Source organism: Muntiacus reevesi, chromosome 5, assembly GCF_963930625.1.
Source record: "Muntiacus reevesi chromosome 5, mMunRee1.1, whole genome shotgun sequence".
In the NCBI taxonomy this organism is placed as follows: domain Eukaryota; kingdom Metazoa; phylum Chordata; class Mammalia; order Artiodactyla; family Cervidae; genus Muntiacus; species Muntiacus reevesi.
Window position 1 is genome coordinate 22,395,078 of NC_089253.1, and position 25,191 is coordinate 22,420,268.

The 25,191-nt window shown below is 37.9% G+C and overlaps 1 protein-coding gene across 2 annotated transcripts in view; it reads right to left on the minus strand.

Moving 5' to 3' along the window:
- Positions 1 to 9,729: 9,729 nt before the first annotated feature.
- Positions 9,730 to 25,191, minus strand: part of NELL1 (neural EGFL like 1) — a 994,502-nt gene continuing 979,040 nt past the window's right edge. For both annotated transcript variants that reach the window (XM_065936472.1, XM_065936471.1), the window contains 3 exons: positions 14,583 to 14,759; positions 11,865 to 12,089; positions 9,730 to 10,137 (listed from right to left, as the gene is read on the minus strand). In XM_065936472.1, the coding sequence (XP_065792544.1) occupies positions 10,087 to 10,137; positions 11,865 to 12,089; positions 14,583 to 14,759 (453 nt within the window). In that variant the 3' untranslated portion in view covers positions 9,730 to 10,086. The remainder of the gene's footprint in view (positions 10,138 to 11,864; positions 12,090 to 14,582; positions 14,760 to 25,191) is intronic.

Consider the following 25,191-nt stretch of genomic DNA (forward strand, 5'->3'; position numbering starts at 1 on the left):
GTTTTTGCTTTCATTTGTCTCAAGGGATTAAAAAATTCTGATTTCATCATTGACCCATTGGGTTTTTTGGGTAGGATATTATTTAGTCTCCATGTAATCATTTTTTTCCTGCATCTAATTTTCTGTGCTTAATTTCTAGTTTCATGCTATATGGACAGAAAAGATACTTGAGATAATTACTATACTCTTTAAATTTGTTGAGTCTTGTTTTGTGCACTAGGATATGGTCAGTCCTAGAGAATATTTCATTTGCATTTGAGAAGAATGTGTATTGTGGGTTTTTTGGATGTAGTGCCCTGAAAAAGTCAATTAAGTCTGACTGTTCTGTGGTATAATTTATGATCTCTTTTTGCCTAACTGATTTTCTGTCTAGAAGATCTGTGCATTGATGTGATTTGGGGGTGTTAAAGCCTCTTACTATTATCATTTTCCTCTCAATTTCTCCATTTATGTCTGTTAATATTCATTTTATATATCTGGGTGTTCCTGTACTAGAGGCATATATGTTGATGAAGTGCATATATATTGACAAGTGTAGAATCCACCTGGAGTTCAAGTGAATGGTGACAGTTCAGGACAACTACTTAAACCTGTGCAGAAAGTGTCCTGCCTTCTGTGAACACATGGACATGGACAAAGGCTACAAATGGCAGGTCCCACCCCTCCCTTCATGCACCCCCTACCCAAACAATGGCACCTGACCTGTTAGACAACCTGGGCTTTCTCCATGTACACCCTCAGTTGCAATCACACCAAATTCCAGCCCTACCTTGCTGTTTCTGTCCATCCAATCCCAGTACTCTCCTTGTGTCAGATCTCCAAATCCTGAGTCCCAACACCCAGAACTTGTCTGCACTAGTGGACATGAGTCTCAAGCTAGGGAGTGCAGGAGAGCAGCACTGATCATCTGTGCAGTTCTCCCTCCAGTCTGGCTCTGTAAACCAGTTTCTATCTTCTCCTCTAAGGCTCTTTTTCTGTCCTGGCCAATCTTCTCACTGGTGGAGGGGCTTCCCAGGGTGCAAGAAACCTTCCCCTTTCACAGTTCCCTCCCAGGATCACAGGTATCATCCTGACATCTTTTTCATTTTTTTGTTTGTTTTTCTTCTGTTATACCTAGTTATGTGGAAATTTTCTTTCCCTCTCAGCAGTCTGAGGTCTTCTGCAAATGTTCAGTAGATATTCTGTGAGAATTGTTCAATGTGTAGATGTATTTTTGATAGTGGGAGGAGGTAAGCTTCATGTCCTACAACTCTGCCATCTTCATCATATTCTTGTCTGTAAACCTTTCTACCTTTCCTTGAAATATGAATTAAAGGATTTCTGGGTAGAATATTCTTGGTCATAGATTTTCCCTTTTATCACTTTAAGTTTATTATGCCACTCCCTTTTGGCCTTCAGAGTTTCTGCGGAAAAATCAGCAGATAGCCTGATGGAAGTTCCTTTAGTGTAACTTGTTGCTTTTCCCTTTCTGCTTTTCATATTCTCTTTATTTTTTGGCATTTTAATTATGAGGTATCTGGGGGTGGTCCTCTATGGCTTGATCCTACTTGGAATTTTTTGTGCTTCCTGGACCTGGATGTCTTGGAAAGGGCCTCACCTTTCCATGGTTAGGAAAGTTTTCAGCTAAAATGGCTTCAAATATGTTACCTACCCCTTTCCTCTCTTCTCCTTCTGGGACCTCTATAATGCAAATGTTAGTATGCTTGATGTTGTCATTTGTTGTTGTGATTCAGTTGCTCAGTTGTGTCTGACACTTTGTGACCCCATGGACTACAGCATGCCAGAGTTTGTACCTTCACCATCCCCCAGAGTTTTCTCAAACTCATGTCCATTGAGTCCATTGGATGGATGATGATATCCATCCATCTCATCCTCTGTCATCCCCTTCTCCTCCTGCCTTCAATATTTTCCAGCATCAGAGTCTTTCCAATGAGTTGACTCTTTGCATCAGGTGGCCAAAGTATTGGAACTTCAGCGTCAATATCAGTGAATATTCAGGGTTGATTTCCTTTAGGATTGACTGGTTTGATCTCATTGCTGTACAAGTGACTCTCAAGGGTTTTGTCCAACACCACAGTTTGAAAACATCAATTCTTTGGGGCTCAGCCTTCTTTATGGTCCAGCTATCACATCCATACACATCCATACATGACTACTGGAAAAACCATACCTTTGAATATATAGGACTTTGTTGGAAAAGTAATGTCTCTGGTTTTTACATGCTGTCTATGTTTTCCATAACTTTCCTTCAAAGTGTGTTTTAATTTGATATTTCTTTCAGCAATCTTGATTCCAGCTTGTGCTTCATCTAACCTGAAATTTCACATGATGTACTCTGCATTTAAATTAAATAAACAGGGTGAAATTATACATATTCAATATGACAATATACATCCTTGATGTACTCCTTTCCCAATTTTGAATCAGTCCATTTTTCCATGTCTGGGTTCTAACTGTTGCTTCTTGACCCACATATACGTTTTTCAGAGGGCAGGTAAGATGGTCTGGTATTCACATCGTTTTAAGAATTTTCCAGTTTGTTGTGATGCACATAGTCAAAAGCTTTAGTGTAGTCAATGAAGCAGAAGTACATGCTTTTCTGGAATTCTCTTGCTTTTTCTATGATCCAGCAGTTGTTGGCAATTTGATCTCTGGTTTCTCTGCCTTTCTAAATCCAGCTTTTACATCTAGATATTCTCAGTTCACATGTTGCTGAAGCATAGCCTGAAGGATTTTGAACATTACTTTGCTAGCATGTGAAATGAGTGCAATTGCACAGTAGTTTGAGCATTCTTTGGCATTGCCTTTCTTGGGGATTGGAATGAAAACTGACCTTTTCCAGTTCTGTGGCCACTGCTGAATTTTCCAATTTGTTGGCATACCTAGTGCAGCACTTTCACAGCATCATCTTTTAGGATTTGAAATAGCTCAGTTGGAATTCCATCACCTCCACTAGCTTTGTTCATAGTGGTGCTTTCTAAGGCCCACTCAACTTTGCACTCTAGGATGTCTGGCTCTAGGTGAGTGATCATACCATTGTGGTTTCCAGGTCATTAAGATTTTTTGTATAGTTCCTCTGTGTCTTCTTGCCACCTCTTCTTAATATCTTCTGCTTCTGTTAAGTCCATACCATTTCTGTCCTTATTGTGCCTATCTTTGTATGAAATGTTCCCTTCAGTTCAGTTCAGTCGCTCAGTCGTGTCCAACCCTTTGCAACCCCATGAACCGCAGCATGCCAGGCCTCCCTGTCTATCACCAACTCTCAGAGTTTACCCAAACCCACGTCCATTGAATCTATGATGCCATCTAATCATCTCATCCTCTGTCGTCCCCTTCTCCTCCTGCCTTCAATATTTCCCAACATCAGGGTCTTTTAAAATAAGTCAGCATTTGGTATGAATGTGAATACCTATAATGAAAAGTACATCTTTTTTTTTTTTTTTGCTGTTCTAGAAGGTCTTGTAGGTCTTCATGGAACCATCCCACTTCAGCTTCTTTGACATTGTGGTTGGGGCATAGACTTGGATTACCGTGATCCAAGTAAATGGTTTGACTTGGTAACAAACGAATCATTTTGTCATTTTTGAGACTGCACCCATTTTGAACTCTTGTTGACTATGAGGGCTACTCCATTCCTTCCAAAGAATTCTTGCCCAAAGTAATAGATAGAATGATCATCTTAATAAAACTCACCAATTCCCCCACCCCCATCCATTTTAGTTCACTGATTCCTAAAATGTTGATATTTACACTTGCTGTCCCCCGTTTGACCACTTCTGATTTACCTTGATTTATGGACCTAACATTCCAAGTTCCTATGTGATATTGTTCTTTATAACATCAGACTTTACTTTCATCTCCAGACACATCCACTACTGGGCACTATTTCTGCTTTGGTTCAGCCTTTTCATTCCTTCTGGAGCTATTTCTACACTCTTCTCCAGTAGCGTGTTGGCACCTACCAACCTGTTCATCTTTCAGTGTTATATCTTTTTGCCTTTTCTTACTTCATATGTTTCTCAAGGCAAGAATTGTGAAGTAATTTGCCATTCCCTTCTCCAGTGGACCACGTTTTGTCAGAACTCTTCACCATGACCCGTCCATCTTTGGTGGTACTACATGGCATGGCTTGTAGTTTCATTGAGTTAGACAAGACTGTGATCCATGTGATGTTGTCAAAAATGTTTTTAAAAATGTTCTCATTGGTTTTTATTCCTTCTTTTTTTTTTTTTTTGTCAGATTCAGTGATTTCCATTGCCCTGCCTTATAGTTCATTGATCTGTTTTTCTGTATCTTATAATCCAGCAGTCCCCAACCTTTGTGGCCCCAGAAACTGGTTTCATGGAAGACAGTTTTTCCATGGACCAAATAAGAGGAATAGTTTCAGAATGATTTAAGCACATTATATTTATTGTGCACTTCTATTATTATTACATCAACTTCACTTCATTAGGTATTAGACTTTGGAGGTTGGGGACCCCTGTTCTAATCTACTATTCATTCCTTAAAGTTTATTTTTTATTTCAATTATTGTATTCAGCTCCCTTTTGTTCTTTCTTACATCTTTTCTTTGATAAACATCTCAGTGTGTTCATCCATTTTTTCTTAAGTTCTCTAATCTTTACAATCATTACCTTGATCTCTTTATTGGGTTAATTGCCTTATCTCCACTTCTCTTCATTCTTCTTCTGGGGTGTTATCACATTCCTTCATTTGTAACATGTTCCTTTTGCTTTTTTTTTTTTTTTTTTTGCCCAATTTTCTATATCTATTCCTATGTATCTGGTAGGTTCTCGGGTTGGGAAGTTGTGGGGCCAGGATTCCATGGTCTAGTGTTGGCCTGCTGGTAGGTACTGTTTCTTGACATGACTGGCTGCAGTTTCCTAGGCATCCCAAAGCTAGGGCCAACCTGCTAGTGGGTGGAGCTGGATCCCAGGGCAGCTGGCTGAGATCAAGGTATCTCAGAGTTGGCATTGGACTAGTCACAGGACCAGAGCCCTTGGTGTCCTAGGTCTGATGCAGGCCTAGTGGTATATTTGCTGGGTCCTGACAAGACAGGCTATGGGGCTACAGTGATCCTAGTGCTCACGTCCACCTGCTACTGGGAAGGTTTCAAGGTCAGGGGAATCTGGGACTGACGGCCACCCACTGGTGGGTAGAACTCCTTGAGTCTTTGGGTGCAGAGCCCTGGGTGTCCTATTAGTCTACTGGTAGTCAGGGCCAGGTGCTTATACATTTGGCTTCAGGGTCCTAAAGTTTGTGTTGGCCCACTGTTGGAAGGGATGAGATCCCATGACAGCTGGCTGAGAGGCCAAAGATGTCTCAGAACTGGTGTTGGCCTGTTGGTGAGTAGGACCAGGGCTGAGAGGTTCCTCGGGCTGGTGAGGTCTAGCTGGTAGGAGGATGATTTTTCTGCCACTGTAGGCTGGGAGGGTGTGGTGGTCCCAGGGCTGTTCTCTCCACACTGCTTAGGTGGACCTGAGTCCCATGGTTTCTAGTTGTAGAGTCCTCAGGATCCTGGAACTGGTGTATCAGTTCCTGGTGGTGGGTGGGTCCAGGGCTCTGGGGGTCCTGGGGCTGGTGCTGACTCATTGGTGGGCAGAGTTGGATTCTGGGGTCTCTTGCTGCAGAGCCCTGAGGGGTTCCTGGGCTAGTTCCTGTCTGCTGGTATTTGGAGCTGGGTCCCGTTGGTGGACAAGGTCATGTCCTGGAGTGGCTGTGGGTTCAGGAGGTCTTAAGGCAACTTAGCTACTAGTGGGTGTGGCCTTTCCCCCACCTGACTAATTGCTTGGCCTGAGGCATCCTAGTACTTGGGCCTACAGGTTAGTAAGTAGGGAAAACTCTCAGTGCTATTAAGCTAAAGGAAGGATTGGCAAAATGGCACTTGCCACCATCTGTGCCCATGTGGTAGAACAGTCTCAAATAAATGACTCCCACCAGTATCGCTATCTCTAGGGTGAGTTCCAGTTGCCTCCTGTCTAGGAGACTCTCCAAGATCAGCAGGTAGATGTGACTCAGGTCTCTGACTTGGGTCCTGGAGTGTGTGAGATTTTGTGTGCAACATTTAAGAGTGGAGTCTCTATTTCCCATAGGTATCTGCGTCTTCTGAAAGAAAGTCCCGATGCCCTTTAAATGTTCTCGGGGCTCCTTTTCTCGGTATAAGACTCACAGCCTGAGGAGCCTGATGTAGGACTCAGATTCATTGCTTCTTAAGGAGAATCTCTGCAGTTGCAATTATTCTCCCATTTGTGGGTCATTCACCTGGACTTATGGGTCTTGACAATATCATAACTCCATCCCTTCCACTCATCTCATTATGGTTCCTTCTTTATATCTTCAGTTGTAGAAGATCTTTTCTATTATATTCTGATCTCTCTCCTCAATAGTGTGACTGTGACAGCTGATGAGCTCAGGATCTTCTTACTCCACTATCTTGGACTAAACTTATGACTGCTTTTTGATGTCATCCATTGGAAGGAATAAGAAAAGCTCACTTGAAATAGAAATTTGAAAAAAATAATGATTTGAAACCATTATGATGATGGCAAAGAGAAAACTAGGATGGATTGGTGGTGGTTCTAAGTCTATGACAAGTTAATTATGAACTCTGGGCAATCTACCTAATATCTGAGTGTTGGTTTCATGTGCAGAGGTGAAGGTGACAAGTTTGATCAGTGGCTTTCAAGTTGTGCTCTGTTGATGTCTGTGAGTTGTGGTGGGATATATGAAGGTATTCTAGTTCTCCAACCTTTGTTCCAAGCAGAGATATTCTGCTTTTATCTGATTTTTATAGTAAAGCACTGAATACATTTTATTTTTAAACCAGTCTTATTGCTTAAGAACATCTGAAAGCCACTAGAGTAGATTGTTTTCACCACCCCATGAAAAGTTTTTGATGCTATAGAAGATTATGAATTTAAAAGAATTAATAGAAAAACTACCCTATGCAAGGCACTAGGTTGAATGCTAGAAAATAAAGACTGTATACAGCTTAGCCTATTGCATAATACAAGGAAAATGTATATTAAGTCCTTAACAGTGACAATTAGGGTAGTGCTAGAAAGCTTAGAAGAGGGGAAGCTCTGGGACTGACTAAATATACACATTGCATATGAATACATAGTGTATTAATATATATCAATTGCATATAAATATATATATGTAGATAGATTATGGTACCTATATATAACATATATGTTTATACATATATTTCATATGCAACCTAGAAGGAAATGAAGCAAAATTTATGTTTAATAGATGCTTCTTGTTAATATATAGGACTTTCCTCTCCCTTTGTATTCTACTCTCACAGTGCTTTTACAATATTGAAAACTGGAGGGTAGCTACCTAATTGCTTATGCATTTACCATTGTTTCTTACCAATGTGTATGTTACAGTTCCAGACAATGGCTATAATCTGTAAGGAGATATGTTTGTCAAACACTTTTTGGTTCATTAAATGGACGTCCATTTCACACTGTAAATCAGAGCACGAGATTTTGACACTTTCCATCAGGAGATTCACCACACTTTTAAAAATAACATTTTTTAGTTTCTGGCTGAAGAAGATATTTCAGGAAGTAATTTATTTCAATAGGATCCCCTCATGGATTAAAGATTGCTAGCACCTTCTAAAGGACCACATAATGGTGATTTTTAAAGTAAAAACTAGTCTGTTCATCTTTTTATTTCCCCAGCAGAGCTTAGTATAGTACTTTATGCATAAAGTACTCAATTTTTAATAAGAAAATGTCATCAATTATTTCATGGGAAGTAAATCTCTTATTGATAGAACTTGGCAGTAGTTTCAATTGTGCTACTAAATATCAATAACATTTTGTCAAGTTAGCACAGATTACACTTAACTGAACTGAAATGAAAAGAAAATGCTGAGTCTTACGATTGTAGTTGTAAAATACCAGTTTTTAGGATGAGCCATCTATGCTAATGGATCTGCAACAAAGTATGAAAATATACAGATTCAATGAAAACTATTCTGGAAATTCCCTGGAAAAAAATGAAAACAGATATTCCAAAATTCATACCAACGTTTAGTCATCATTTACACCAGATACTGGCAAACTTTTTTTAGAGGCAAAATGATGATATTTCTGGTCTTGTATCTTTGTTGGAACTACTCAGTTCTGTCATTTTCTTCAGCAATAGAGAATATATAAATGAATGTGCATGGCTGTGTTCCAATTAAATAGGCAGATGGCCAGATTTGATTCAAGGGACCAGTTTGCAGCCCCTCACTTATATAATCACAAATGATTCTTAATTTGCCTTTGTTTTCACATTGAAAATTGACAGCTATTTTTCATGGAGGTTCCCTAAATATTTTCTAGATGATTTTCAAAATCTCTGTTCCAGGAATACATTTAAATAATTAAAGTAGAGATGTGTTCTAATTTACCACACTATAGCAGTAGTTGTCAAATTGAGCTTTAATTGCTATATCATAATTTAGCACATGAAACTGATCTCATGTAGTGAATTATATCATCAAAAAATATTGACAAATATCAATAAATTAGTGATATGAACTTGTAATTTTTAATTAATTATTAATATTGGGGATTTAAAATATATTTAGCATGGCTGACTTAACAACTTAGGTCTTTGCTTTGATTTTTATGCACAAGATTTCCTGAACCAACTTGATTCAGCATAATGATGAATTCAGAATCCTTAGGTATTAGAAACACAAAGATGTAGTTCACTTGAAATTACAACCTAGGTTTGAATTTTCAGCTCAGATACAATGTCATTGCACATTTTATTCATTTTGTGTAACTCAGTAACTGCCAACTTTTAAAAATAATGGTAGTGGCTCAAATAAAAATATTCAGTGTTCTAAAACAGCTACTGAATATATAAATGGCTTTCCTAAAAGTATACCCTCTACCATATAAGATGTTGCATGATTTAGTCAAAAATATCATTGGGAAGGCATTAGGAGACCTGATTAACAATCTCAATAAGTCAACTAGATCTGAACAAATTGGTTGATTGGGATACATTGATTTACTCTTACATAATGTAGGAATAATACCCTGCACCTATGCTATCATGGCAACTTGTATGAACAGGCATGGAAGTCCCTTGTTAGCTATTAAAGTGAAAGTGAAAGTCACTCAGTCGTGTCTGACTCTTTGCGACCCCATGGATTATATAGTCCATGGAATTCTTCAACCCAGAATACTGGAGTGGGTAGCCTTTCCCTCCTCCAGGGGATCTTCCCAATCTAGGGATCGAACCCAGGTCTCCCGCACGACAGGTGGATTCTTTACCAGCTGAGCCCCCACGGATGCCCTGTAAGTTATTAAATACTATATAAAACCAATGCAAAGATACTTTCTCTTTCAATGCCAGAAAAGGCTGCAAGCATTGTTGCTTCTAAATTGTGGCTTGAGATTTTGTTTCATTTTGTTTGTAAGAGGGAGGAGAAAGTTCTTTTCAAAATAGCTATTTATTTGTATCTGTGGTCTTTCCCTTCTTTAACATAGCATAATTGCTTTCAGCTGGTTTAAGCTGAATGAGTGGGGATCTAGATGTGTCCAACAGTTTGCAATTTAAGAGGCAGTTAGGTTGTACATACACACATTAATGCATTTCATAGGAATCTGAATATTAAGTATTCAGTGGATGGGACAAAAATCACAACAGGCAACTTTATTGTAGAATTTGATCCAAAAATCCAGAAAAAAATAAATAAAAGGAGCCAAGTCTCTATTGTGTTTGTACACAAAATAAACCAAAAAATACATCAACATTTACCATGAGATCATTTAAATGTGTCTGTAAATGATCTGATAAGGGAAACGTGATTTACAACACAGGACACTTTTTTTTTTTTAAACAATTATAGGCTTAAGTGCAATGCACTATAAGTCACCTAGACTAGGCTAGCAAGGATGAGCAACATTGTGGGTCCAAAAGGCAGCCCCCAAACACCTTCCTTCAGTGGGAACTTTGGTAATTGTCTGTGGTTAAAAAAAAAACAAACACCAACTCCTGCTTCATCATGTTGGATGGTTATTCTGTCCTTTTTTCTTCTGCGATGATGAGTCCATTTTAAATACTTCAATTATTATGAAGACACTCCAGATCCACAGAACAGCAGACACTTCCATTCTGTGCAAGACACAAGTATTAGCCAGAGACATAGAATACAAATCAATACACAGTGTCCACATTTACATTCAAAATGATCAGTTACATTTTGAGACCAGTTCCGTGAATGCTATAAAAGCGATTACTAGACAAATGCCAGAAGAGCAGTAAAACGGAAGGCAAGACTTATGAGACCCTGCAGGGTCCCTTTTGTTGGGTTCTGCTGGCAGTGAAACTTCATACACCCCATCTGAACTCAGACCATGTTTGAGACTCCTCTGTATTTCCAACTTGTTGTTCACACAGTTTATTCACTACAATTACTCTAATTGAGATTCTTTCCAAAATTAACCATCTGAAAGATAAATTGCCATTAATAAAACTAGTCAAAAATACCAAAAAGAACCTAAAAATAACTCCAAAATGACTTCCAGAAAGGCGGGCATATTAGGGGTAAATACTGACTCTCTCATGGTGACTATGAGAGGGAAGGTACATATCAATTATTAGGAATTTATGAGAAATCAATTACACATATTAATATTAAATATGGACTTTCCAGGTGGCTCAGTGGTAAAGAATCTGCCTGTCAATGCAGGAGACATAGGAGATGCTGGTTCAGTCTCTGAGTCTGGAAGATCCCCTTGAGGAGAAAATAGCAACCCACTCCAGTATTCTTGTCTGGGAAATTCCATGGACAGAGGAGCCTGGTGGGCTGTAGTCCACGGGGTTGCAAAGAGTCAGACATGACTGAGCAACTGATCATGTGTGCACACACAGTGTAAATATACCTTTATAATTCTCCTAAATGAATTTCAAACCTGACCTCAGAGAAATAATACTGAATACCATAGGTCTATATATTCCCTGGTCATTGTGTTTGATGGGGTTGAAGGAATACGGGACCATTACTTTTGCTTTATGAAGTTTGATGTCCTTTTCCTATCAGGGCTGCATTTTAAGATAATACTTCTCAGAAAAAAGAACCCACATTTATAACAGCATAAAAAGGCAAGTCGGGATCTTTCCACTGATGCCTGAAGCTGAGCCAGGATTTGATAGAATCAAATGGATTAATATTTTTAACATGCTTAATCATGGGAATTTAAGCAGATGTTTCAGCAGAAATTTGACCCTGCCTAAAGTCTACTACAGTCATAGCTTTCCATAAGCTTAGAAGGGAGGAAGGGGTCAGTTTTTAATTTTAAAGACATGTGAGGATGCCTCACGGGAATGCCTCCAAAAAGACAAGAAAATAATCACAATTAATTAAATCTTACAGCAGGAGCTTCAAGTCCCTGCATTAGGCATTGTGATAATTAAACAAAGCAAACAACTTCATAGATTTATAAAACACTTTCTTCTAACATAGACAGTTGCCTGAAACAGCTTAAAATTTTTTTCCAGGATGAAAATAGATCTTTTTTTTTTTTTTTTTTTTTTCCCATTCTTTCCCATATTCAGGTCAAAATAGCTTAAATCAGCCATAATTGGGCCTAGGGTGAATTATTTAAATTCCATATTTTACAGGCAAGAGAGGATTATTTTGTTCCATGTTCACTTGGAATTTGCCTTTATACACAGTACAACTGCCATCCATTCAGACAGATTAACCTCCGGTGAGAAGCAAATGCCTGCCTATTTTCACGCCCCTGGGAACCCGTGCATTCAGAACTGTCAGGAGTGGCTCTCCTGCGGATGTTCTCTGGTACCAGATGTCTCTGGTTATCCTCGGGACACCCAATTACCTTGCATTTGCAGGTTGTGCAGGGAGATCCAGCCATTGTCCACACTGAGCCGCTGAGCCTCGAAAGGCCATTGCTGTCCAGGCAAGTTTTCCTGATGTCATAGGCAATATTATCAGCCAGGCAGGGGTCACTGACACAGCGGGGACAACATTCCCCTTCCAGGACAGTTGTGTACTCACAGCTCAAACTGGGGCAAGTGAGTGGCCAGCAGTCTACCTCTCCTTCCTGTGGAGAAAAAGCAAAAAAAAAAAAAAAAAGCCTCCTCATTAGCTTTTTGCACAATCCTGCGGCCAAAGTCCCAGAGAGGGAAATCCTCAGGAATACCCATGACCGTCCTCACTGACTGTTCCTACTTTAGCATCGTTGTGTGTATGATGCTATATGGGTATGAGGTGCTTCCTCTTTAAAGAAGGAATACAGGCATCATCTCCTCCAGTATGCTTTTGCTGACGTCTATATTGCAGCCATGGCGAGAGTTAGGTCCCATCTCTCTGTGCCAATGGCAATCCATAATTATTTTTTATAGTGATTCTTATTGATCCTTATTGTAGTTATTAATACAATTCCAGGTTAAGTTTTCAGCTTTCAGGTTCTGGACTTTTTCCTTTATCTCCCTGATACTTAGCACAGTTCTGGTCAGTAAACGCTAATCAAATGAACAAAGAGATGATACGGGGCTAGTATATAAAGAGAAACTTATTTTTCTTAAGGTCAAAGGAGGAACCTGTATCACTGTACTATTTCAACAACATCACACTGAGGTGCTTGTGTCAGATTTACAACTGAGGTTGTGCAATATCAGGAGAACCATTTCAGAATGGTTTTGAATGTTCTGTCTGGCTAGTGATACTAATGTGCAGTGCAGTGTTACATTTAGATGCAGCCTCCAAGTAGTCTATAAACTGGCAACTGCGGCCCCACTGAACTGCACATAGCAGATCCGTTTCTCCAAGTAGACTTTTCTGTTATCATGACACTTATTATAATTAATGCAAACTCATACTCAAACTCAGTCAGCATCACAAGATCATGGCCTTTGATTAGCTTCATGATTGCCCACGTCTGTCATGCTCACGGGGCTTCCCAGCTGGTGCAGGAGATGTAAGAGACATGGGTTCAATCCCTGGGTCAGGAAGATCCCCTGGAGGAGGGCATGGCAACCCACTCCAGTATTCTTGCCTGGAGAATCCCATGGGCAGAGGAGCCTGGTGAGCTACAGTCCATAGGGTTGCAGAGTCAGACATGACTGAAGTGACTTAGCACACACGTCATGATCACTGTTACATCATCTGGGATCTGGCATGTGCAAATTATTGACATTAAATATAACCCACTATATTCTCAAGTCATCACAAAGTTATATTCATTAGCATCACTTTTCCCAGAAAATATTAGGGTCTGGAATGGCAGGGGATCCTCTTGAAATTCTGTAAAAATTTCATGTCTAAAATTAATACTTGTTCTTCTGAGTGCTGAAGACTGGCTTCTTAGAAATGCAATTTTTCAGACTGATATGTGAGCTAATGCTATAGCTGTGTTGAGTTTGTTCTTGAATGGGAGATGTGAAAAATGGCTATGATTTGAATATATCTAACTTATACTCAGCATTAGGAGTAATCAAGAAGGAATTATTTCTACTAAGATTATCTGCACATTCACCAGGTTACTTTAGAAAACCCAGTGGAAATTTACATCATAATGCCTCTGAATGCCTGTCTTTATACAATATCTATAGACTGAATCATTAACTTTAGAAATTGTTACATTACAAAATGCAGCTAACAGTTTCCATTACAAATTGACTTAGTTATGACTCAAGTCCACTGGCTGTAATTCCCTCAGAGATAGACTATCATATTCACTATGATAATGTTTTTTAACAGTCTTTGCAACATTAGGAATCTCTGTCTGTGGTATAATCTGAAACAGAAAGAACCAGTTCCAGAAATTAAGTTTTTTCTCTGAAATTTCTCAAACCTGATTATACCCTTAGTATCCCCATATTTAGATACAAAGGAACACTTCACTTTTCTATATGATGGTTTAGCTCTTGAAGCCAATTTTTTGATCCAGGAAACATGAGCAGTAGTTAATGCTGTGCATTAAGTACTTTCTATGCGTCAAATGCTATATTTGTCATTCACACATACCTCTGATCTTCACAACAGCCCTACAAAATAGGTGTTCAGCCACTTGTATGCACTGAAGGAAAGAATGATCAAGTGAAACTCTAGGACTAGCCCAAGTTAATCACACAGAGCTTGTATATGGGAGAACCAGGACTGAATTCTAGGTCTCTGTGGCCTAGAATCAATATCATTCCCTGGTATTTCTACTATGTTCTGTTATCTCTTATACTGAAATCTTTATTGGTAATGTCCCAAGAAATGAAAGACTTGGCTTTGTAAGAACTACAACTCCTGATCAAGGCCTCAAAAGCTTTCTGTAATGTGGGAATTTTCATTGTACTGGATTTGCTAAAAAGTAGCAGTTGCAAAGTAACTTGGGCCAAATTTGTCCTATGTAAATGTCTTGCATGCTGTTTTAAACAGTGGAATATGAATGTCTTCTGGAAGAGCATTTGCCCCTTACCTAGCCACAGGACCCACATCTTCCTGCCCAGGATCACAAATAGCAGGAAACTAAAGCCCATAGGCAGCTGAGTTTGTAAACCCCTCGAGAGTATAAGGGACAACACACTCAAGGAAGACAACATACCAGACACCGGCACTGCTGGCAGCTGTGAGTCCAGTTGTCTCCGCTCCGATAGAGCTTGTGTCCATTTTGATCCAAACATTGGCTTGTGACCCTGGTGTCACACTCTGGGCAGCAGAAAAGGTCAACGCTTGGATTCTGGCAATCGCAAGCTGTCCGCCGGCAGAATATCTTCCCGTCCTATTTAGAAGTGAGGTTAAGGAGGTTTCATCATTAGGGAAGCAATAAGCTGCATGAAGAACACTGATGTTATAAACACTTTACAGAGCACATAGGACAGATTTCTGACCGTCATAGTAACCCCCTGACCACCTCCTATTTTGCTCAAAACAGATGCACACATGTACACTCAGGTATAAAAAGCCTGCCTTTCCCTCCCCTTGCCTGCAGAGCTGTCCGTGTTAACAGGGAGACATTTTTAAGTTTAAAAAAGAAATGTTCTTGAAACTTTTTTCTAAATGTTTCTTAAAAATCATATTTCTAAGTAAAATTATAACTAAGCAGCTAAAAATGCATGAATGATCAAGGACTCATTTGAGTGGAAAATCATGCTGCTGTACTTTTCCCAGTTCACAGTGAATAACCTGACACATGGAAACGCATTCATCTAATTTTATCTCTGCCTCAGCTATGGAAGGAAGTCTGACTATTCCCTTTTTACAAAAGAATTAACCGAGGCTCAGAAAGGCTGACTGATTCATTCAGTATCACAGAGGTAGCAATTATCTAAGCAGCATCATTAGATTTCCTGGTTTCAAAATAATTTTTCTTCTATGAGATAGTTTTTAGGATGTTTATTACAGGTGCCACCTCCCACCTTGAGGTGGGAGTTCCCCAAATTATAGCAAAGTATAATTTCTGGAGTAAAGACCTTGACTACTCATAAAGGATTGAAGGTCAATAGCATTCAAACACTGAAACAATGTTTTGCAGTGTTTCCTTCTTGTTTTTTTTTTTTTTTTAATTGGAGTGTAATTGCTTTACAATGTTGTTAGTTTCTGCTGTGAATCAGCTATATGTATACTTTATACATATAACCCCTCCCTCTGAAACCTCCCTCACGCCTCCCCTCCATCCCACCCTCTTGGTCATCACAGAGCATCAAGCTGAGCTCCCTGCGCTATACGGCAGCTTTGCACTAGCTGCTTTACACGTGGTAGTATATATAGGTCAATGCTACTCAATTTGTCTCACCCTCTCCCCTTCCTTCCCTGCGTCCACAAGTGTGTTCTCTACATCTGCGTCTCTATTCCTGCCCTGCAAATAGGTTCATCGGTACAATTTTTCTAGACGCCATATGCATGTATTAACATATGATATTTATTTTTCTCTTTCTGACTTCACTTTGTGTGGCAGACTTGAGGTTTATCCACATCACTACAAGTGACCCAATATGACCCAGCAATCCCACTACTGGGCAAATACCCCAAGAAAACCATAATTCAAAAAGACACATGTACCCCAATGCTCCCTGCTGTGCAGTTAACTATAGTCAGGACACAGAGGCAACCTAAATGTCCACTGACCTATGAATAGACAAAGATGTAGTATATACTTACAATAGAATATTACTCAGTGCTGCTGCTTATTTATATGTCTGTTGCTTACAGTAACTTCTCACCTCAGACAATGAACAGCTAAAAATTTAAGGTGAGACAAATGGCCACCTTTTATGGTTAAAACCGCCTTGCCAAATATTCATAAAACCCGAGAATATCAGGGCCAGAATATACCCTAGAGGACACATAACCAAATTTTGACCTATACTTAATTAGTCTAGAGCAACCATATTCAAAAGTCATCAAAACCTGTGCTCTAAGTTCTCCAATCTTGAAGAACTCACCACCATGGAATGTATTTTACTCATGCAACTCTGTACCATTCTGAATGTTAAAAATTGGATTTTTTTTTGCCCATCTTCACTGATCCTTGTTTTCATCCTTGGTAATCAAAGAACTCTTCATCCCTGTATCACATTTTTATTCTTCATTCTTAGAAGAGAGCTCTTATGTCTCTTCTGAATCATCTCATCTCTAGAGCAAGCATATCTGTTTTTTTGATGATTCCTCAGAATTTTAAATCTTTTCACTATTGTTGCCACTTTTTAAAAAAATTAAATTATTTTTATTTTTAATTATAGTTGACTTACAAAATTGTGTTATTTTTCAGCTGTACAAAGTGATTCAGTTGCAAGTAAATATACCTTTTCATTATATTATCTTCTGTTATAGGTTAATACAAGATTTTGAGTATAGTTCCCTATGCTATAAAGTAGGTCCCTGTTGGTTATCTATTTTACATATAATAATGTGTTTATTTTAATCCATAATCCTAATTTTCCCCTCATTTTCCTTTTAGTAACCATAAATTTGTTTTCTATGTCTGTCTATTTCTGTTTTGTATCATTTTTTAAAGATTTCACACATAAGTAATAACATATGAGATCCTTCTCTGACTTACCTCACTTAATACGATAATTTCTAGGTCCATCTATGTTGCTGCAAAGGCATTATCTTGTTCTTTTTCTATGGCTGAATAATTCTGCATTGTATATATGTATCACATCTTTATCCATTCCTCTGTCAATGGACATTTGAGTTGCTTGCATGTCTTTGCTATTGTAAATAGTGCTTTAATGAACATTGGGGTGCATGTACCTTGAAGTTCAGTTTTCTCTGGATATATGCCCAGGAGTGGGATTGCTGGATCATACAGCAGTTCCATTTTTAGTTTTCTCTGGATATATGTCCAGGAGAGGGATCCCTGGATAATATGGTAGTTCCATTTTTAGTCTTATAAGGAACCTTCAGACCATTCTCCATAGTGGTTGTACCAATTTACATTCCCACCAACAGTGTAGGAGGGTTTCTTTTTCTCTGCATCCTTGCCAGCACTTATCATTTGTAGATTTTTTGATGATGGCTATTCTGACCAGTGTGAGGCAATGCCTTATTGTAGTTTTGATTTGCATCTCTCTGATAATTACTGATGTTGAGCATCCTTTCATGTGCTTTTCTGGCATCTGTATGTCTTCTTTGGGGAAACTGTTATTTAGATCTTTTGCCCATGTTTTGGTTGGGTTGTTTGTTTGACATAGAGCTGCATGAGCTGTTCGTGTATTTTAGAGATAACACTCCTGTTGGTCACTTCATTTGCAAATAGTTTCTCCCATTCAGTGGGTTGTCCTTTTGTTTTGCTTATGGTTTATTCTGATATGCAGAAGATTTTAAGTTTAACTAGGTCTCATTTGTTCTAGTTCTATGAAAAATGCCATTTGTAATTTGATAGGGATATCATTAAATCTGTAGATTGTCTTGTGGAGTATAATCATTTTCACAATATTGATTCGTCCAATACAAGAACATGAAACACCTCTCTGAGTCATCTTCAATTTCTTTCATTAATATTTTACAGTTTTCAGATTACAGGTCTTTCATCTCCTTAGGAAGATTTATTCCTAGATAGATTATTCTTTTAGTTCAGTTCAGTCACTCAGTTCATGTCCAACTCTTTGTGACCCCATGGACTGAAGCATGCCAGGCTTCCCTGTCCATCACCAACTCCTGGAGCCTACTCAAACTCATGTCCATTGCATCAGTGATGCCATTCAAACAGCTCATCGTCTGTTGTCCCCTTCTCCTCCTGCCTTCAATCTTTCCCAGCATCAGGGTCTTTTCCAATGAGTCAGTTCTTTGCATCAGGTGGCCAAAGTATTGGAGTTTCAACTTCAGCATCAGTCCGTCCAATGAATATTCAGGACCTATTTCCTTCAGAATGGACTGGTTGGATCTCCTTGCAGTCCAAGGGACTTTCAAGCGTCTTCTCCAACACCATAGTTCAAAAGCATCAATTCTTCAGCACTCAACTTTCTTTACAGTCCAACTCACACATTCATACATGACTACTGGAAAAACCATAGCTTTAACTAGATGGACCTTTGTTGGTAAAATAATGTCTCTGCTTTTAAATATACTATCTAGGTTGGTCACAGTTTTTCTTCCAAGGAGCAAGCCTCTTTTAATTTCATGGCTGCAATCACCATCTGCAGTGATTTTGGAGCCCAAAAGCTAAAGTCAAGTCTCTCACTGTTTCTATTGTTTCCCCATCTGTTTGCCATTAAGTGATGGAGCCAGTGCCATGATCTTAGCTTTCTGAATGTTGCGTTTTAAGCCAACGTTTTCACTCTCCTTTTTCACTTTCATCAAGAGACTCTTTAGTTCTTCTTTGCTTTCTGCCATAAGGGTGGTGTCATCTGCATATCTGAGGCTATTGATATTTCTTCCAGCAATCTTGTTTCCAGCTTGTGTTTCATCCAGTCTGGCATTTCGCATGAGGTACTCAGCATATAAGTTAAATAAGCAGGGTGACAATATACAGCCTTGAGGCACTCCTTTCCTGATTTGGAACCAGTCTGTTGCTCCATGTCCAGTTCTAACTGTTGCTTCTTAACCTGCATACAGATTTTTCAGGAGGCAGGTCAGGTGGTCCGGTAGTTTAGATGCAATGGTAAAAGGAATTGTTTCCTTAATTTGTGTTTCTGATCTTTTATTGTTAATGTACAGAAATACAAGAGGTTGTTGTGCATTAATTTTGTATTCTGCAACTTTGTGGAATTCGTTGATGAGCTCTAGTAGTTTATGATAGTGTCTTTAGAATTTTCTATGTATAGTATCATGTCATCTGTAAACAGAAGACAGTTTTCTTTTCCATTTTGGAATATTTTTGTTTCTTTTTCTTCTCTGATTGCCGAGGCTAGTACTTCTAAAACTATGTTGAATCAAAGTGGTGAGAATGGACATTTTGTCTTATTCATGGTCTTAAAGGAAATGCTTTTAGCTTTTCACTATGGAGAATGATATCAGCTGTGGGTTTGTCATATGTGGCCCTTATTATGTTGAGGAAATTCCCTCTATGTTCACTTGCTGTTTTACCTTTTATCATAAACGGTGTGTTAAATTTTGGCAAAAGACTTTTCATCTACTAAGATGGTTGTATTATTTTTATTCCTCAATTTGTTGATGTGGTTTATCACACTGATTGATTTGTGGTTATTGAAGAATCGCTGAATCCCTGGGATGAATCCCACTTGATCACGGTGTATGACCCTTTTAATGTATTGTTGGATTCAATTGACCAGTAATATGTGGAGTACTTTTGCACATATGTTCATTAGTGATATTGGCCTGTAATTTTCTTTTTCTGTGGTATCTTCGTCTGTTTTTTGTTTCATGGTGACAGTGGCCTTGTAGAATGAGCTTGGAAGTGTTCCTTCCTCTGCAAATTTATGGTAGAGTTTCAAAGAGATAATGTTAACTCGTCTCTAAATGTTTGATAGAATTTGTCTCTGAATCCATCTGGTTCTAGACTTTTGTTTAATAGGACTTTTCTAATCAGAGATTTAATTTTAGTACTTTAATTGATCTGATTATATTTTCTATTTCTTCCTGGTTTAGACTTGGGGAATTATACCTTTCTAAGAATTCATCCATTTTTTTCTAGGTTGTCTATTTCTTGGCATATAGTTGCTTGAAGTGGTCTCCTGATTGTTTGTATTCCTGTAGGTTCAGTTGGAACTTATCCTTTTTCATTTCTAGTTGTTTTTTTTTTTTTTTTTTTTTTTTGAGCTATTTAGCTTTTTTTCTTGAGGAGTCTAGCTAAAGGTTTATCAATTTTATTTATCTTTTCAAAAAGCCAGGTTTTAGTTTCATTGATTTTTTTCTATTGTTTTCTTCCTCTATATTTCACCATTTCTGCTCTGATCTTAAAATTTCTTTCATTCTACTAGCTTTCACTTTCATTAGTTCTTCTTTCTGTACTTGCTTTAGATGTCAGGTCAGGTTGCTTGAGATTCTTCTTGTTTACAAAGGTAAGATTATATAGCTATATACTTCCCTCTTAGATCTGTATTTGCTGTGTCCTATAGGTTTCAGATCATAGTTTTTTTCATTGTCATTTTTCTCTAGATTTTTTTTTTACTTTCTTTTTCATTTTTTCAGTGATCCTTTGGTAGTTTTGTAACATATTTTTAGCCTTTACGTGTTTGTGCATTTTGCTGTCTCCCCTCACCCCACCCTATATTTGAGTTCTGATTTCATAGTGTTATGATCAGAAAAGATGTTTGATGTCAATTTTCTCAAATTTATCAAGGCTTGATTTGTAGCCCAAGATGTGATCTATCCTGGAGAATGTTCCATGTGTACTTGAGAGGAAAGTGTATCCTGTTGCTCTCAGATTTAATGTTCTATAAATTGTCTATCTGGTCTAATGTGTCATTTAAGGCCTATGCTTTCTTATTGATTTTCTGTCTAAGTGATCGATCCATTGATGCAAGTAGGGTTCTCAAGTCCCTCACTATTACTATAACTATGGGTTTCTCCTTTTACGGCTCTTAATTTTTGCTATATATTAAGGTGCTCCTATGTTGGGTTCATATATATTTACAGTTGTTCTATCTTCTTCTTGGGTTGACCCCTTGATTATTATGCAGTGTCCTTCCTTGTCTCTTCTAATAACCTTTGTTTTAAAGTCGGTTTTTTCTGATATGAGCATTGCTACTATTACTCTCTTTTGATTGATATTTGCATAGAATACCCTTTACCATCCCCTCACTTTCAGTATGTGTATATCCCTGAGTCTGGAGTGGGTCTCTTGTAGGCAGCATATAAACAAGTCTTGTTTTTGCATCCATTCAGCTAGTCTATGTCTTTTGGTTGGAGTATTTAATTTATTTACATTTAAGGTAATCAACAATATGAATGTTCTTATTGCTATCTTGTTAATTGTTTGGATTTGTCCTTGCAGGTCCTTTTTCTTTCCTTCCATTTTTGTTCACTTTTTTTGTGATATGATGACTATTGTTTGGATTGTTTGGATTGCTTTTTCTTTTTTGTGTTTGTATTGTAAATTTTTGGCTTATGGTTCCAATGAGATTTTGATATAGAAATCTATCCATGTACAAAATTTCTAATCTGCTGGTTTCTTAATTTCAAATGCATTTCTGATATCCTGCATTTGTACTGTCCTCTTCTCTTGATTGCTGGTTTTGATACCAGATTTCTGCATGGATGTTTTGCTCTTCATGTTTGCATTTTCCAAGTGAGCTTTCCCATTTTCTTGGTTCTAGTTGTGGCTTTTTCTATTCTCCCTAGAGAAGTTCCTTTAGCATTTTTTGTAAAACTAGTTGGTAGTGCAGAATTCTCTAACCTTTTGCTTAACAGTAATTTTTTTAAATTTCTGCACCAAATTGAATGAGAACCGTAATGGGTAGAGTGCTCTTTGTTGTAGTTTTTTTTTTTTTCCCCCCACTTTCATAACTTTAAATATTTCACGTCATTCCCATCTGGCCTGCAGAGTTTCTGCTGAAAAATCAGCTGATAACCTTATGGGGATTCCTTAGTTTCTTTTCCTTTCTTGATTTTAATATTTTTTTTCTTTGTCTTTAGTATTTGTCAGTGTGATTAATATGTGTCTCAATGTGGTCTGCCTTGGGTTTATCCTGTATGAGAATCTCTGTGCTCCTGGACTTGAATAAATGGTTCCTTTTTAATTTTAGGGACGTTTGCAGCTATAATCTCTTCATACATTTCTTAGGCCCTTTTCCTTTAGGGGCCTCTATAATGTGAATGTTGGTGCATTTAATGTTGTCCCAGAGGTCTTAAATTTTCCTCATTCTTTTTTCTTTATTCTGTTCCACAGCAGTGATTTCCACCAATCTGTCTTCCAGCTTACTTTTTCATTTTTCTGCCTTATTTATTCTGCTAATGCTTCCTTCTAGTGTATTTTTCATTTCAGTTATTATATTGTTCATCTCTTTGTTTCTTGAATGTTCTAGCTCTTTAAAAACTTTTCATATATCTTCTCAGTCTGTGCCTCCACCCTTTTTTTAATTTATTTATTTTTTATTGAAGGATAATTGCTTTACAGAATTTTGAACCTCTCCCTTTTGAACCTCCCTCCCATCACCCTCCCCTCCTACCCCTCTAGGTTGAAACAGAACCCCTGTTGGAGTTTCCTGAGACATACAGCAAATTCCCATTGGGTTTCTATTTTGCATATGGTAATGTAAGTTTCCATGTTACTCTTTCCATACATCTCACCCTCTCATTCCTTCTCCCCATGTCAAGTCTATTCTCTATGTCTTTTTCTCTATTATTGCCCTGTAAATAAATTCTTCAGTATCATTTTTATAGGTTCTGTATATATGCAGTAGAATACGATATTTATCTTTCTCTTTCTGACTTACTTTACTCTGCATAATAGGTTCTAGGTTCATGCATCTCATTAGAACTGACTCAAAGGCGTTCCATTTTATAGCTGAGTAGAGTTCCATTTTGTATATGTACCACAATATCATTATCCACTCATCTGTCAATAGACATCTAGGTTGCTTCCATGTTCTAGCTATTGTAAAGAGTGCTGCAATGAACAATGGAATACAAGTGTCTTTTTCAATTTTGGTTTACTCAGGGTATATACCTAGCAGTGGGATTGCTGGGTCATATGGTGGTTCTATTCCTAGTTTAAGGAATCTCCATACTGTCTTCCATAGTGGCTGCATCAATTTACATTCCCACCAACAGTGCAAGAGTGTTCCCTTTTTACCACACCTCCAGCATTTATTGCTTGTAGACTTTTTGATGATGGCCATTCTGACCAGTGTGAGGTGATATCTCACTGTAGTTTTGATTTGCATTTTTCTAATAATGAGCAATGTTGAGCATTGTTTCATGTCTTTGTTAGCTATCTGGATGTCTTCTTTGACTTCCCTGGTGGCTCAGATGGTAAAGTGTCTGCCTACAGTGTGGGAGACCTGGGTGTATTCTTTGGAGAAATGTCTGTTTAGGTCTTCACACTTTTTGATTGGGTGGTTTGTTTTTCTGGTATTGAGTTATATGAGCTGCTTGCATGTTTTGGACATTAATCCTTTGTCAGTTGTTTCAATTGCTATTATTTTCTTTCATTCTGAGTGTTGTCTTTTCACCTTGCTTATAGTTTCCTTTGCTGTGCAAAAACTTTTCAGTTTAATCAGGTCCCACTTGTTTACTTCTGCTTTTATTTCCATTACTCTAGGAGGTGGGTCATAGAGGATCTTGCTTTGATTTATGTCGTCAAGTGTTCTGCCTATATTTTCCTTTAAGAGTTTTATAGTTTCTGGTCTTACATGTAGGTCTTTAATCCATTTTGAATTTATCTTTGTGCATGGTGTTAGGAAGTATTCTAATTTCCTTCTTTTACATGTAGCTGCCCAGTTTTCCCAGTACCATTTGTTGAAGAGGCTGTCTTTGCCCCATTGTATATTCTTGCCTCCTTTGTCAAAAATAAGGTACCCATGGGTGCATGGGTTTATTTCTGGGCTTTCTATCTTGTTCCAATATTTCTGTTTTTGTGACAGTACCATACTATCTTGATGACTGTAGCTTTGTAGTATAATCTGAAGTCAGGAAGGTTGATTCCTCCAGCTCCATTCTTCATCAAGACTGCTTTGACTATTCAGGGTCTTTTGTGTTTCCATATGAACTGTGAAATTTCTTGTTCTAGCTCTGTGAAAAATGTCATTGGTAATTTGATAGAGATTGCATTGAATCTGTAGATTGTGTTTGGTAGTATAGTCATTTTCACAATATTGATTCTTCCTACCCAGGAACATGGAATATCTCTCCATCTGTTTATGTTGTCTTTGATTTCTTTCATCAGTGTCTTTATAATTTTCTGTGTACAGTTCTTTTGTCTCCTTAGGTAAGTTTATCCCTAGATATTTAATTCTTTTTGATGCAATGGTGAATGGGATTGATTCCTTAATTTTTCTTGCTGATTTTTTTATTGTTACTATATAGAAATGCAACTGATTTCTGTATATTGATGTTGTATCCTGCAACTTTGCTAAATTCACTGATTAGCTTTAGTAATTCTCTGATACTATCTTTAGGGTTTTCTATGTACAGTAACTTGTCATCTGCAAATAGTGACAGCTTTCCTTCTTCTTTTCTGATCTGGATTCCTTTTATTTGTTTTTCTTCTCTGATTGCTATAGCTAGGAGTTTCAGAACTATGTTGAATAATAGTGGCAAAAGTGGAGACCCTTGTCTTGTCACTGATCTTAGGGGGAATGCTTTCAGTTTTTCACCATTGAAAATAATGTTTGCTGTAGGATTATCATATATGGCCTTTACTATGTTGAATTAGATTCCTTCTATGCCCTTTTATTGAAGAGTTTTAATCATAAATGGGTGCTGAATTTTGTCAAAGACTTTTTCTGTATCTGTTGAGATTATCATATGGTTTTTTATCTTTCAATTTGTTAATATGGTGTGTAACATTGATTTATTTGCATATATTGAAGAATCCTTGCATTGTGGAATAAACCCAATTTGATCATGGTGTATGAGCTTTTTGATGTGTTGCTGAATTCTGTTTGCTAAAATTTTGTTGAAGATTTTTGCATCTATATTCATCAGTGATATTGGTCTGTAGTTTTCTTTTTTGTGTGTTGTCTTTGTCTGGTTTGGTATCAGGGTGATGATGGCCCTGTAGAATGAGTTTGGAAGTGTTCCTCTGCAAGTTTTTGAAAGAGTTTTCAAAGGATAGGCATTAGCCTCTTTTTTAAACGTTTGAT